The sequence below is a fragment of the Cyrtonyx montezumae genome, unplaced genomic scaffold (genome assembly GCF_038088225.1).
Source record: "Cyrtonyx montezumae isolate F1298 unplaced genomic scaffold, pur_monq_1.0 scaffold_133, whole genome shotgun sequence".
NCBI classification, from domain to species: Eukaryota; Metazoa; Chordata; class Aves; order Galliformes; family Odontophoridae; genus Cyrtonyx; species Cyrtonyx montezumae.
In genome coordinates, this window is record NW_027071863.1 from 203 (window position 1) to 13,535 (window position 13,333).

Sequence of the window (13,333 nt, forward strand, 5' to 3'; positions counted from 1 at the left end):
AAAGGGGGGGCCAGAATCATGGCCAGATTTGGGGGGACCAGACCTGCAGCCAGAGGGGGGATCAGACCCACGTCCAGAGGGGGGGGACCAGACCCACGGCCAGAAAGGGGGGCCAGAATCATGGCCAGAGGGTGGGGGACCAGACCTGCAGCAAGAGGGGGGGACCAGACCCACGGCCAGAGGGGGGGGACAGACCCACGGCCAGAGGGAGGACCAGACCCACGGCCAGAGGGGGGGGACCAGACCCACGGCCAGAGGGGGGGGACCAGACCCACGGCAGGCAGGACACTGCCTCCTCGTTGCTCCCCACTCCCTACCAGGCTGTGCCCGTTGATGACCAGAGCGTATTCGCCTGCGATGGCTTCCAGCACGGAGGTGAGCTTCGAGGAGGAGAGTTTCTCCTGGTAGGAGAAACCGTTGCCCACGGAGCGTGATCCATCCGTCATCTTCTCCCGGGCTTTCCTGAGGAGTGAGGGAGGGGTGAGGGGGGGTCTGCTCAGAGCACCCCCAGCTCTGGGGCACAGCCCCACACCTCCGTCCTCACCTGAGTTCCTCGCGCACCTCCAGCACAGTGTGACCCGTGACCACGAACACCTCGGTCATGTCATCCGTCAGCATCTTGCAGGAGTAGCCGATGTTCACCGCCGTTTCTGCGGAAGGGGGAACGTGGGGCTGAGCCGAGGGGACGTGTGCCCCACATCGCTGCCCTCGCGGACGTGGACCCGGCCCACGAACGGCCACGGACTGCAGCAGCACCGCGCCTCACCCTGCTTGTCCCCCGTCAGCACCCAGATCTTGATGTTGGCCAGCGTCAGGATGGCGATGGTTTCGGGGACGCCCTGCTGCAGTTTGTCCTCGATGGCCGTGGCTCCAAGCAGCTGTGGGACCGGGACGGGGGGGGGGCTCAGCCCAGGCTGCCCCCTGCCCCCCCCCCTCCCCACGCCTAAGGCCCACGCACCATCATGTCACACTCCACCTCGTCGTAGAGCCGGGCCAGGCGGTCCTCGCGGGCCTCGGGGGCTCCGCTGGCACGGCGCAGCCGCTCGGCCCAGTCCTCGTAGTAGCTCTCCTCCAGGTCCTTGCAGGCCAACACCAGCGTCCGCAGCCCCTCCCCACACCTCGATCCCCTGAAGACGCAGCCCCCCCTTGCCCCGCCCGCAGCCCCCCCCCCCCAACCCTTCTCACATTCAGGTGGTCCGTGGTGACGTTGCTCAGGTCCTGGTTGGAGGGGTGGCAGGCGCTCCAGAAGGATCGTGTCAGCCCCTTTGCAGTACAGACGGATCTTGCCCTCGGGGCTCCGCACTGCAGGAAGGGGGGAACAGCTTGCCATGCTCAGAGGGGGCAGGAGCGGGCCCTCCTCCGAGCCCCACCCACACCCCTGCAATATCTCTGCACCGTGGGGGTGTGGGCTGAGCCCGAGCTGCCCAGCCCCACTGCAGCCCACCCCCAAACCCCCCCCAGCCCCGCGCTCACCGATGACGGACATGCGCTTGCGGATGTTGTTGAAGTCCAGGATGGCCAGCAGCTGGTAGGTGATGGCTCGGCCCAGCTCGTGCACCGTGATGGTTTTGGGTGTGCGGGAGCGGAAGACGAAGCCGAAGTTCCTGGCCGCTGTGACCCAGTGCCCCCTCATCCGGGGACTGCGCTTTGTAGTACAGCTCCCCTGGGGACGGGGGACAGCACGCGCTCAGTGTCCCCTCCTGCGCCACGAGGGCGGCCCTGCCCCCCTCGCCCACCTTCGCTCTTCTCTTCGGACATGACGGTGTGGCAGAGCGAGAGCAGGCGGAAGAACTCGTGCACGTGGGGGTCCCCCAGCTGGACGGCCTCCAGGAGGCCGGGGTCCCAAAACTGGAAGCCCGGGTCCGCCAGCGGGTTGAAGGAGAAGTCCACGGGCTCCGGCCTCTGGTGGGGACCGAGGAGGGGGGTCACCCCACGGCACACGGCAACACGCAGCCCGGGGCTGGAGCAGCGTCCTCACCTCTCCCAGCTCCACCTTGTGACCCAGCACGTCCTGCACGTCCCCTGCAAAGCGAGCCGTGGGGGTGAACCAAAGGGCTGAGCACTCCAGCCCCACTGCCACCCACAGCTGGGACTGCCACGGGGCAGCCACGGCCCCCCTGAGCCCCCCACCCAGCTGCCCTGGGGGGAGGAGCAGACAGATGCCCCACGCCGTGCGCTCACCGTAGCTGTGCCCGTTCACGGAGCACTTGCTGAAGACCATGATGTTCTGGGTGAGGGTGCCGGTCTTGTCGGAGAAGATGTACTCCACCTGCCCCAGCTCCTCGTTCAGGGTGGTGGTCCGCGCCTCGGCCGGCGTCCGCCGCTTGGCACAGTACATCTTCTTGTCCCAATTGATGAAGTAGCTGTGCCCGAGGCGGATCACCTCCACGCTGTGTGTGTGTGTGTGGGGGGGGGGAAGACAGGGGTCAGCAGGCAGAGCAAGGCAGTGCTGAGACAGCGAGGGGTACACACCCCCCCCCCAACACACACACACCCCCCCCCCCGGCACCTGGGGCTCCCCAGCACCCACTGCCCCCGCACCCTTCCCCAGGGCTGAGCTCGCACCCGGTGCTGCCAACAGCCACTGCCACGGCTCGGGACGCGGGGCCGGCACTGCAGGGCTCCCCCGGCATCTCACATGCCTGAGCACCCCCAAACCACCCCCCCCAGCCCCCAGGGCAGACAGCAACGAGCTAGTGGGAGGGGTGGGGGTGATACGTTCTTACCTCGGGGCTAAGGGTGACAGAACCCATGCTGGGGAACGAAAAGAGAGAGAAATTAAAAGAGAGAGAGAAGGGGACAGTGCAGGAGCCGGGGAGCTGCGGGAGGGCAGAGCAAAATAACCAGCGTGCAGCCAGGGCAGGGAGACAGGAGCAGCCAGACAGATGCAGCGGGGGGGTCGGGGGGGGGACCACGGACCGGAGGGGGGCTCGGGGAACCCCCAGGGCAGATGCAGCTCATCTCCAGCACAGCAGCCCACGCCCGCCCCGCACACAGTCCTGCCCCGGGGTCCCCCATCCCCTTCCCCCCCCTCTCCAGAGGACCCTCTGCTGCTGGCACCCACCCCTCTCACCCCCCCCGGCCCAGCCCCACAGCCCTGCCCCTACCTCACGTAGAGCGAGATGGGCACCACGGTGTTGAGGATGATGATGTAGGACCAGAAGGAGAGGAAGCCGGAGAAGACGGCACTGACTGTGCACCCCCTCGTCCCAGGGCAGGTAGATCTGGAAGCAGACGCCCACCTCGTGCTCCCAGACGGCGTTCCCGATGGCCAAGATCACACCCATACACACCAGGAACCCAAAGATCTGGGGACGGGACGGGACGTGAGCCCCAACCCGGCAGCACCGCGCTCCCCCAGGGCTGCCCTCCACGCACCCAGAGCACCAGCGTGTTCATCAGCCGGTCGATGCTCGTCCGCTTGAATTTGGTCCTCCCGCTGTTCTGCATCAGCTTCGTGTCGGGACCTGGGCAGAGGAGGACGTCGGCAGTCCGCCCCGCTCCTGCAGCTCAGTGCTGCCCGGCTGCACAGCTCACCTGCGAAGACGACGAGGGCCGAAGCACCACTCGGTGTTGCGCAGCACGCAGCCCCGCAGCAGCATGTTCTGGTTGCTCAGGGGGTATTTGTTCTCTTTCCAGTACAGCGTCCCTCCGAACTTGTCCAGCTTGTTGTTGGGGGGCTCGCAGATCACCTCGCCTGGCAGCAGAGGTCACCTCGGCTCAGATCGTGCGCGTGTTCAGCTCCAGCCCCGCCACTCCCAGCTCCAGCCCCAAGTCCATCCCAGTCATTCCCAGCTCCAGCCCCAGCCCCGTCCCAGTCACTCCCAGCTCCAGCCCCAGCCCCGTCCAGTCACTCCCAGCTCCAGCCCAAGTCCATCCCAGCCACTCCCAGCTCCATCCCCAGCCCCAGCCCAGCTGCTCCCAGCTCCATCCCCAACTGCATCCCCAACTCCATCCCAGTTGCTCCCAGCCCCATCCTCAGCCCCAACCCCATTCACTCCCAGCTCCACCCCTAGACCCATCCCAGTTGCTCCCAGTTCCACCCTCAGCCCCATGCAACTCACCCCCAGTCCCATCCCAGTTGCCCCCAGCCCCATCCCAGTCGCCCCCAGCCCCATCCCCATCCCAGTCGCTCCCAGCTCCACCCTCAGCCCCATCCCAGTCACCCCCAGCCCCACCCCATCCCAATTGCTCCCAGTTCCACCCTCAGCCCCCATCCCAGTCGCCCCCAGCCCCATCCCAGTCGCCCCCAGCCCCATCCCCATCCCAGTCGCTCCCAGCTCCACCCTCAGCCCCATCCCAGTCACCCCCAGCCCCACCCCATCCCAATTGCTCCCAGTTCCACCCTCAGCCCCATCCCAGTCGCCCCCAGCCCCCATCCCCATCCCAGTCACTCCCAGTTCCACCCTCAGCCCCATCCCAGTCACCCCCAGCCCCATCCCCATCCCAGTTGCTCCCAGTTCCACCCTCAGCCCCATCCCATTCGCCCCTACCCCCATCCCATTCACCCCCACCCCCATCCCAGTCGCCCCCACCCCCATCCCCATCCCAGTTGCTCCCAGTTCCACCCCCAGCCCCATCCCAGTCACCCTCAGCCCCATGCAACTCACCCCCAGCCCCATCCCACTCGCCCCCAGCCCCACTGCTCCCCAGACCTCTCTGCACCACCGAACCGCAGCACCCCACATTCGGCCCGGTCTCCCCGAGCCGACCCCAGGCCACGTGGCGGAGGAGGAGCCCCGAGGGCCGCCCCGTCACCGAGGACACTTTTTGGGTCCTCACCATCGAACCGTGCCAGGGTGCTGATGTCCGCCAGCTCCGAGGTGACGGGGGTGGCCTGCCGCACCTTCATGTTGGTTTCTCTGTGGGAAGGAGGCACGGTGTGGGGTGAGGGCCAGCCCGGCCCGGCCGCTCACGGCCCTTCCTCCTCCTCACTGAGGCCGAGGGCAGCACCCACCCCGTCCAGCTCGGCCGTCTCCACGTAGCACAGCCCGTGGGGCTCGCTGCTGCAGAGGAGGAGGAGGTCAGCCTGCGGGAGAGACGCGCTGAAGGCTGCGCTGGCGCTGAGCCCCCCTCTGCCTCCTCCGGGGGGACCCCACGCTGCACCCCAAAACCCCAAACACCCCACATCCCCCACGCTGCACCACGGGGCCAAACTCACCGCCACGAACTGATTGTTCTCCAGCTTGATGATGTCCCCATTGATGATGTCCCCAACGCGGACGTTCATCCACTGCTCCTCCCGGAGGCTGCAGAGGGACAGTGTCACACGGAGCCAGCGCTGCCCCTCCTCCTCCTCCTCCTCCTCCGTGTGACACTCACACTCCTCCGATCAGCACCTGGGACTGACGGCTGTTCACCTGCTTGTCACTCTTATGGCGGAACTGGGCACGGGAGAAGGGACGGCGGCGTCAGCCCCACGGGGGATGGGGGTCCCACGGGGGATGGGGGTCCCACGGGGGATGGGGGTCCCACGGGGGATGGGGGTCCCACGGCAGCCGCCGCCGCACGAGCAGCACTCACGTAGTCGTCGGTGCATCTTTGACGGCCGTGATGGTTAAGACGAGGACCAAAGGCACGATGGTGGTGAACCACGAGAGAGAGGAGATCTGCGGGATCAGCTGCAATGGGGACGGAGTTATGGGGAGGAGGGTCGGCCTCAGCCCGCGCTGTCACCCCCCCCCCCCCCCAAACCCCCCCCGGGGGAGGACGCACCCCCAGCACTCACCTGCAGGATGAGGAGGAAGAGGAAATAGGTGTTGGCCACTTCCTGGAACTGCTCGAAGAGGTTGACGGGCAGGAAGGTGACGATGTTGTACTTGGAGGTCTTGATGCAGTTGCTCTGGGGACGGGATGGGCGATGGGAGGATGAGGAGGAGCTGAGACCCCGCAGCCCCAGCACCGCTCCGGGGCAGAGCTGAGCTCCTGCCCATCCCCGCACCCCCCCCCCCGTGCCCCCCCCCCAGCCCGGAGCCCGCAGGCAGTGATGCCACAGCCGGGCCTGGAGCGGAGCAGCAGCAATAACCTCCACGGAGGGGGGGGGGGAGGGCAAGGTGAGCGCTGCCCCTCCCCCAGCTGCTCCGGAAGGTCATTCATTAAGCAGACCCGAACGGAACCGGGCAGAGCCGGGGGGGGGGGGGGGGGAAGGGGAGGGGGTCCGGAGGAGGACCCCCACGGGAGCACACCACGATCCCCCGCCCCACAGCTCAGTGCTGCTCTCTCCTTTAAGCCGTGACCCCCTCACCCATCTGGCGGACACCGAACCGCACCGAGAGCCCTCCAAGCCCCCGGGGGTCGGCGGAGAAGGGGGGGGGGGGGGGGGGGGGAGAAGGGGGGGACGGAGGGGAGGGGGCACCGCTCACCGCGTACTGGAACTTCTCGTTGTACTCCCGCGCGTTGGCGCGCACCCGCCGCTCCTCCTCTGCAACACAGCAACGTCAGCCCCACATCCCGGCCCCAAAACCATCGCGTTAACCCCGCGCACCCCGAGTCCCCCCCCTCCCCCACCCGACCCCGCACCCCGAGTCCCCCCCCACCCGACCCCATATCCTGAGACCTCCCTCCCCCGAGCCGACCCCGCACCCCGATCCCCCCCATCCCCCACGCGACCCCGCATCCCGAGTCGCCCCCCCCACCCCCCACCCCGCACCCCGCACCCCGATCCTCCCCCCCCCACCCCGATCCCCTCCCTCCTCCCCCCCCAACCCACCCCGCACCCCGATCCCCGGCTCCTCCCACCACCTCGGCCCCACCGCCCTCGGGCCGCGTCCCCGCTCCTCCGGCCCCGCACGCACCGCTTCCCCCCGGGCCCCGGACCCGCGGCCACTTCTCGGGCATCTCCCGGGGCACCGTCATGGCTGCGGGCCCGGGACGCGCCCCGCCGGCGCCATCCCGCGGGGCCGCAGCCGCTGCCGGTGGTGCCCCGGGCCGTCCTCTCCTCGCCCCGCCCCGCTCCGCCCCGCCGCTGCGGGAACGGCCGCGTTGCCGTGGCAACGGCCGCCCCGGCCCCACCGCGGCCCTACCGGGCCCGTGGCTCCGTGACCCCGCGACCTCAGCGCGCCCCGCGGCCGCGGCGGAAGTGATGCGGGAGCGGCGGGGCCGGGGATGCACCCACCCCCACCTCCCCCGACCCCCCGCACGGCCCCACGGCACGGACACGCGGCGCCGCGGAACGGCTCTTTAATGGGGTCGACCCCCCGCCCCCCGTTCCCGGTGCGGCCTCCGCGGGGCCGTCAGTGCTTGGTCTGCCTGCGCGCTCGGCCGCCGTCCTCCTCCTCCCGCTCCTTCTCGTCGGGGTGGTGGAAGGCCACGAAGAGCTGATAGAGCCCCGTGCCCAACGCGGACCCCACCAGCGGGGCCACCACCGGCACCCACCACCACGCTCTGCCCCTGCTGAGGGTGGGGCCGTGGGCGTGGGGCGGCCAAATGGTGCCCCATCCCCACGCCCACCCCAACACCCCCATCCCCACGCCCACCTAAACACCTCGGTGCCCCACCCCCACGCCCAACTGAACACCCCCATCCCCACGCCCACCTGAACACCTCGGTGCCCCACCCCCACCCGAACACCCCACACCCACCCGAACACCTCGGTGCCCCATCCCGCTGCCAACGTGAAGAGCCGTGGGCCCAGGTCCCGCGCGGGGTTCATGGGGCTGCCGCAGTTGAAGCCCATGGACACCTCGATGGCGAGCACCAGCAGAGCCACGGCCACCGGCTCCAGGCCCCGCGGCACCGCGTGGTTGCGGGTGTCAGTGATGGCGAGGATGCCCACCATCAGCACCGCCGTGCCCAGCACCTGCGGGCAGCGCGGCCTCAGCTGGGGGCCGTGTGGGGCTGTGTGTGATCGTGTGGGGCCGTGTGGGGTTGTGTGGGATCATGTGGAGCTGTGTGGGGCTGTGTGGGGCCATGTGGGGCCATGTGGGATCCTGCGGGGCTGTGTGTGGTTGTGTGGGGCTGTGTGGGGCCATGTGGGGCTTTGTGGGGCCATGTAGGGTCAAGTGGGGCTTTGTGGGGCCATGTGGGGCTGTGTGGGATCCTGTGGGGCTGTGTGTGGCCATGTGGGGCTTTGTGGGGCCATGTGGGGTCAACTGGGGCTTTGTGGGGCCATGTGGGGCTGTGTGTGGTTGTGTGGGGCTGTGTGTGGTTGTGTGGGGCTGTGTGTGGCCATGTGGGGCTTTGTGGGGCCATGTGGGGTCAAGTGGGGCTTTGTGGGGCCATGTGGGGTCAAGTGGGGCTTTGTGGGGCCATGTGTGGTCGTGTGGGGCTTTGTGGGGCCATGTGGGGTCAAGTGGGGCTTTGTGGGGCCATGTGGGGCTGTGTGGGATCCTGTGGGGCTGTGTGTGGTTGTGTGGGGCTGTGTGTGGCCATGTGGGGCTTTGTGGGGCCATGTGGGGTCAACTGGGGCTTTGTGGGGCCATGTGGGATCATGTGGGGCCATGAGGGGCTGTGTGGGATCATGTGGGGCCATGAGGGGCCATGTGGGATCGTGTGGGGCTGTGTGTGGTTGTGTGGGGTCATGTGGGGCCGTGCGGGGCCATGTGTGGTCGTGTGGGGCTGTATGGGGCCATGTGGAGCTGTGTGGAGCCATGTGGGGCCGTGTGGGATCGTGTGGAGCCATGTGGGGCTGTGTGGGATCATGTGGGGCCATGAGGGGCCGTGTGGGATCGTGTGGGGCTGTGTGTAGTTGTGTGGGGCCATGTGGGGCCGTGTGGGATCATGTGGGGCCATGAGGGGCTGTGTGGGATTGTGTGGGGTCATGTGGGGCCGTGTGGGATCATGTGGGGCCATGTGGGGCTGTGTGGGATCATGTGGGGCCATGAGGGGCCGTGTGGGATTGTGTGGGGCTGTGTGTGGTTGTGTGGGGTCATGTGGGGCCGTGCGGGGCCATGTGTGCTCTTGTGGGGCTGTATGGGGCCATGTGGAGCTGTGTGGAGCCATGTGGGGCCGTGTGGGGCTTTGCGGGGCCGTGTGGGGCTTTGTAGGGTCATGTGGGGCCGTGTGGGATCGTGTGGGGCCGGCACCCACCTGGTCCAGGAAGCCATTGGAGATGGAGAGGTGCTCCGCGGGGTACGTGGCGAAGATGGAGGCGGTCTCGCGGGGCCCGGAGGCGGTGAGGGTCCCGTTGCCGTAGGACCAGATGGCGTCTGTGGGGCAGAGCCGCGCTCCGGCTGAGCCCCCCCGGGCTGTGCTCCCACCCCGCCATCCCACCGAGGGCTCCGCGTACCGTAGTACAGAGCATAGACGGCTGCGGCGCCGATGAAGGACCCCAAGGTCTGAACGGCCACAAAAATGGGGAACTTCCACCACGGGAGCTGCCCCAGCAGGGACATGGCGAGGGAGAAAGCCGGGTTCAGGTGAGCCCCTACAGCGCGGCAGGAGAAGGGCTGGGAGCGGTGCTGGGGTGGGGGAGGGCAGAGCAAAGCCCCCCCCCCCCCCCTCCGGAGCCCCCAGCCTCACCAGAGACCCCCCCCGCCGTGTAGACGGCCACCATGACGGCCAGCGCGCCCGCCAGGGAGGAGGTGACGATGTTCCCTTTGGTCCCGGAGCTGGTGACCATCTGCGCCGCCCCGCCCAGCGTGATCAGCTGCGGGAGGAGGAGGAGGAGGACACGGCTGCTCCCAGCCCCACGCGCGGCCCCCACGCGGTGCCCACTCCGTGCCGTGGGGTGGGGATGGGGCAGCACGGGGGGGGCCGCTCCGCCGCCTCTTCCCTCGCGGTCCCTGCGGTTCCGCCCCGGCTCAGCTCCCCGTGCAGGACGGGGCAGCAGGGAGGCAGTCCACGCGGACCCGAGCGATGATGGGTGAAAGGAATTATCAGCGACTGAGTCATCCAGCACCGCGGGGAGGGCTCGGGGCTGGGGGGGGCACCGGCGGCCAACGTTCACGGCTGCGGGTTTCGGCCCCAAGGCCGCGGAGCTCTCAACCTTTGGCTGCCCCGGGGCTGAAGCGTGAAGCACGCACCGCCCGCACCGCCCGCCTCTACCCACTCGTGGCGGAGCAGCAGCAGCCACCGGTGACTCCAAACCACGGCTGGGGCCCAGCCCTGACCCCCCCCCCCCCCCCACCTCCCACCCCGGGCAGCCCCCGGTGGGCGCAGCACGGCCGCAGGGCTGCGGGACCCCAGCGGTGGGGGGTGGGCTGTGTGTGTCCCCCCTCCCCTCCCCCCCTTGCCCTGCTCACGATGAGGATGAAGACGGCCAGCAGCTCGGCCAGGCACTCCCGCGCCAGTTGGTTGTGGATGCAGAGCAGCACCTGAGCCCTCTTCACGAAGGACGCGTAGCTCATGGTGCCGGGCAGCAGCGGCCCCGTCCGCTCCACTGCCCGATTTTATCAGCCCCGGACCGGGGTGGGTGATAACACGCAGACTTTAAACTAATTGGGGGCCACGTGCCACGGTGGTGAAACGCCTGGCAGGGACCAGAGTCCCACGTGGGGCCGTGGGCAGCGGCCGCGTCCCCACTCCCACCCACCCTGAAGGATCTCTTGGCCCACACGATCCCGCCCTGCCCCGCGTGGGAGCTGTGCATCTGGAGAGCCCCTCGTTCCCTGCCAGGACCTGGCCCTGCCCTTAGGAGGAGCCCTTGGAAAGGCTCCCAGGCCTCGAGAGCACCCAGGGGAGGTGTCAGCGCGGCGCCGGGGAGACGAGCGGGGAAGGAGGGCAGGGAACACCTGCACCCCCACCCCCCAGAACCGCAGCGGGATCCCCCCCCCCCCAACCACGGGGGTCCCAGCACCCCGAAAAGCAGCGCACGTTGCCCATAGCATAAATAGACTTTATTTCTCTGTACACACACACGCGCGCTCACCCCCACCCGTTAACGCATGGGGGCAGCCCCCAGCCCAACCCCGGCGTCCCAGCAGCACCGCCCCCACCTGCACAGAGCGGGGGGGGGGGGCTGCCACCCACCGCCCCCCCCCCCCGTGGGTGGCCCCCACCCCGCGCTCCTCACGCAGCTACCAGCCGGAGAACCAGCGGCGGAAGAAGCTGCCGAGCAGGGACGAGGAATCGCTCCGGGGGGGGGTGAGGATCTCATCCCTCTGCGGCCACGTGCCCGCAAACTGCGCCAGCTCTCCTGCGGAGCGACGGGGGGGGGGGGGGGGGGGGGGGGGAGGGGGGGGGGGTCGTTCAGAGGGCACCAGGGCGCTCCCCACCCCCCCACCCCCCAAACCTCGGCCCCCCCCACTCACGGTCATCCATGTTGAGCACCTCCTCGCGGTAGTCCTTGCTCTGCCCGTCCTCCTTGGTGGTGGTGATGAAGGCCTGATCCCCCCTCCTGCGGGTGACGGTGGTCTCGTGGTGGCCGTGGCTGTCCCGCACCGTGCGGCGCTCCTCCACTGCCTGCCGGAGCCCGTTCACCCTGCAGGCACGGGAGGGGCCGCCGGTACTTAACGGGGCAGGACAGGGGGGAGGGGCTTGAAATGAACAGAGGGGAGGTTCGGCTCTGATGCGAGAGGGGAATTGTTCACCCAGAGGCAGCGAGGAGCTGGCACCGCTGCCCAGAGCTGGGAGTGCCCCCTCCCCGGAGGGGCCCAAGGCGGCGGAGGGGGCCCTGGGACACTGAGCTGTGCTGGGGGGCAGCCAGCACTCGGAGAGCTGGGGCCGGGGGGGGGCCCTTCCAACCCAACCTGGCTGCGATCCCATGGCTCTGTGATCTTTCAGCCCCCCCCCCAATCACCCCGCAGCTGTATGAGCCCCCCCAGCCCTCCCGTGCCGCGTGGCAGCTCAGGGTCGGCACTCACTCCATCAGGGAGCGTCACTGTGGTGACGGAGACGCTCTGGAAATAGGAGCGCGGCGCGGGACGCTGCGGCCGCAGGATGGTGCCCAACCCCGCCGAGGACACCTGCGAGTCCAGGTCTGCGGGGGACAGCGGTGAGCGCGGGGAGGGGGAGGCCGAGCCCAGCCCCCCGCCCCACGGCTGCACCCACCGCGGTCCTCCTTTTGTCCCGGAGCCGGCGGGGAGGGCTCCTCCAACTGCGGGGCAAAAACAAAGGGGCGGTGAGCGGCGCCCGGAGGGGACACAACCACCGTTCCCCCCCCGCCACCACCACCACCACCACCACCCCCCCCGGTCCCGCATCACCCACCGCCGGGAGAGGCCCCCACGGCCGGGCCGGACCCTCGGGCTCCTTCAGCATAGAGTCGCGCAGCGGCCGCCCCGCGCCGGGGCCGGGCAGGGGGGGCTCTGCGGGGAGCGCCGGGGTCAGCCCGGGCCTGAACGCTCCGCCGGATCCCCCCCAGCCCCTCTCCCCACCGAAGGACGGGGGCGGCCCGGCCCGGCCCCCCCCGAAGGCGCCCAGCAGCTCGCCCATGTCCCGCAGCAGTTCCTCGAAGGCGCCGCCGGGGCTGAAGCCGAAGCTGAAGGCGAAATCATCGCGGCGGGGCGGCCCGGGGAGGCCCTGGGCTTCCTCCTCCTCCTCCTCCTCCTCGTCCTCGTCCCGGTCCCACGGCGCTCCGAACAGCGGATCCCGGGGCCTGCGGAGCGCGGCGCTCAGAGCGGGACACCGGGGGAGGAACGGGAGGTGGCGGGGGGGGAGGGGGGGCCGAGCCCGGTACCTGCCGCGCCCCGGGAAGCCGAAGAAACCGCGGAAAGCGTCGTAAAAGCTCATCGCGCTCCGGCCGCAAAGCGCCGCGCCGCCGCCGCCGGGCCGCTGCCGTAAAGTGCCGCCGGCCGTAAAGCGCCGCGGGGTGAACCGAGGGGCAGAGCCGTGAAGCGCCGCGGGGCGTCGCGAAACGCGAGGCCGTAAAGCGCAGCGCGGTGTCGTGAAAGGCGGAGGGTGGGTGGTGGGGGGGGAGGGGCTGAGATCCCAAAGTGGGGGAACGGTCCGGGAAAAGCGGTGGGAAAAAGGCAGAGGAGGACCGCTCCCAGGCTCAAAGCACTCCAGATACCACACAGCACTTTGTGACCTTTATTCTCTTTAGGAAGGAGCCCGCAGCTGAACTGAAAAGTACAGGATGTGGACCGCATAGAAAAAAAATAATAATAAAGAAAATAAAAGCAAAAAAAAAGACCAAAAAGTAACAGGGAGGAGGGGGCCCCAACAGGGGGGAGGGGAGGGAGCAGGGCCGGGCGCGGAAATGAGGACTCGGGGCCGGCGTTGGGGTTTTTGTTTTTATATACAAGACACATTTATCCATTAAATTTAGAACACGGTACAAAAAAACACTTCAACTAATTCATCTTACAATGCTGTTCATATCAATTACTGCTCTTATTCCTAATAGAAGGGGTTTGCTGTAGGCGGCGCGCAGCTTCCACTCCTTTGGGGGTGAGGGGAGGGGGGAGGGGAAAAAGGGGGGAGGGGGGGGAAGGGGAGGGGGGAAAAGGGATTG

General features: G+C 68.9%; 3 protein-coding genes across 4 annotated transcripts; all 3 read right to left on the reverse strand.

Annotated features, from left to right (window-relative positions):
* Window positions 1-275: 275 nt before the first annotated feature.
* ATP8B2 (ATPase phospholipid transporting 8B2) lies at window positions 276-6,931 on the reverse strand (the record flags this gene model as incomplete). Its single annotated transcript, XM_065731176.1, is given in 25 exon segments — window positions 276-462; window positions 545-650; window positions 767-878; window positions 959-1,123; window positions 1,186-1,233; window positions 1,235-1,302; window positions 1,474-1,618; window positions 1,620-1,663; window positions 1,737-1,902; window positions 1,979-2,022; window positions 2,182-2,390; window positions 3,108-3,190; window positions 3,192-3,308; window positions 3,379-3,467; window positions 3,538-3,553; window positions 3,555-3,697; window positions 4,783-4,862; window positions 4,959-5,029; window positions 5,162-5,249; window positions 5,323-5,384; window positions 5,524-5,537; window positions 5,540-5,621; window positions 5,729-5,842; window positions 6,363-6,421; window positions 6,795-6,931. Coding segments are annotated over 25 exon segments (2,373 nt in total), but the record flags the coding sequence as incomplete, so codon positions are not given.
* Window positions 6,932-7,232: 301 nt separating this feature from the next.
* On the reverse strand, window positions 7,233-10,286 carry AQP10 (aquaporin 10). The gene is made up of 6 exons (XM_065731191.1): window positions 10,182-10,286; window positions 9,460-9,586; window positions 9,227-9,364; window positions 9,028-9,146; window positions 7,581-7,798; window positions 7,233-7,392 (listed from the first exon to the last, which is right to left on the reverse strand). The coding sequence occupies exons 1-6, from the start codon at window positions 10,284-10,286 to the stop codon at window positions 7,233-7,235; spliced, it is 867 nt and encodes a 288-aa protein (XP_065587263.1).
* A 669-nt stretch (window positions 10,287-10,955) lies between these two features.
* HAX1 (HCLS1 associated protein X-1) lies at window positions 10,956-12,626 on the reverse strand. Of its 2 annotated transcripts, XM_065731194.1 has the most exons (7): window positions 12,557-12,626; window positions 12,255-12,475; window positions 12,088-12,185; window positions 11,929-11,974; window positions 11,742-11,857; window positions 11,190-11,340; window positions 10,956-11,074 (listed from the first exon to the last, which is right to left on the reverse strand). In XM_065731194.1, exons 1-7 carry the CDS (start codon window positions 12,607-12,609, stop codon window positions 10,956-10,958), a joined length of 804 nt encoding a protein of 267 aa, XP_065587266.1. In that variant the 5' UTR covers window positions 12,610-12,626. The 2 variants fall into 2 exon arrangements, with proteins under 2 accessions (XP_065587266.1, XP_065587265.1); XM_065731193.1 differs by having other exon boundaries at window positions 12,088-12,475.
* Between the last annotated feature and the right edge of the window lie 707 nt (window positions 12,627-13,333).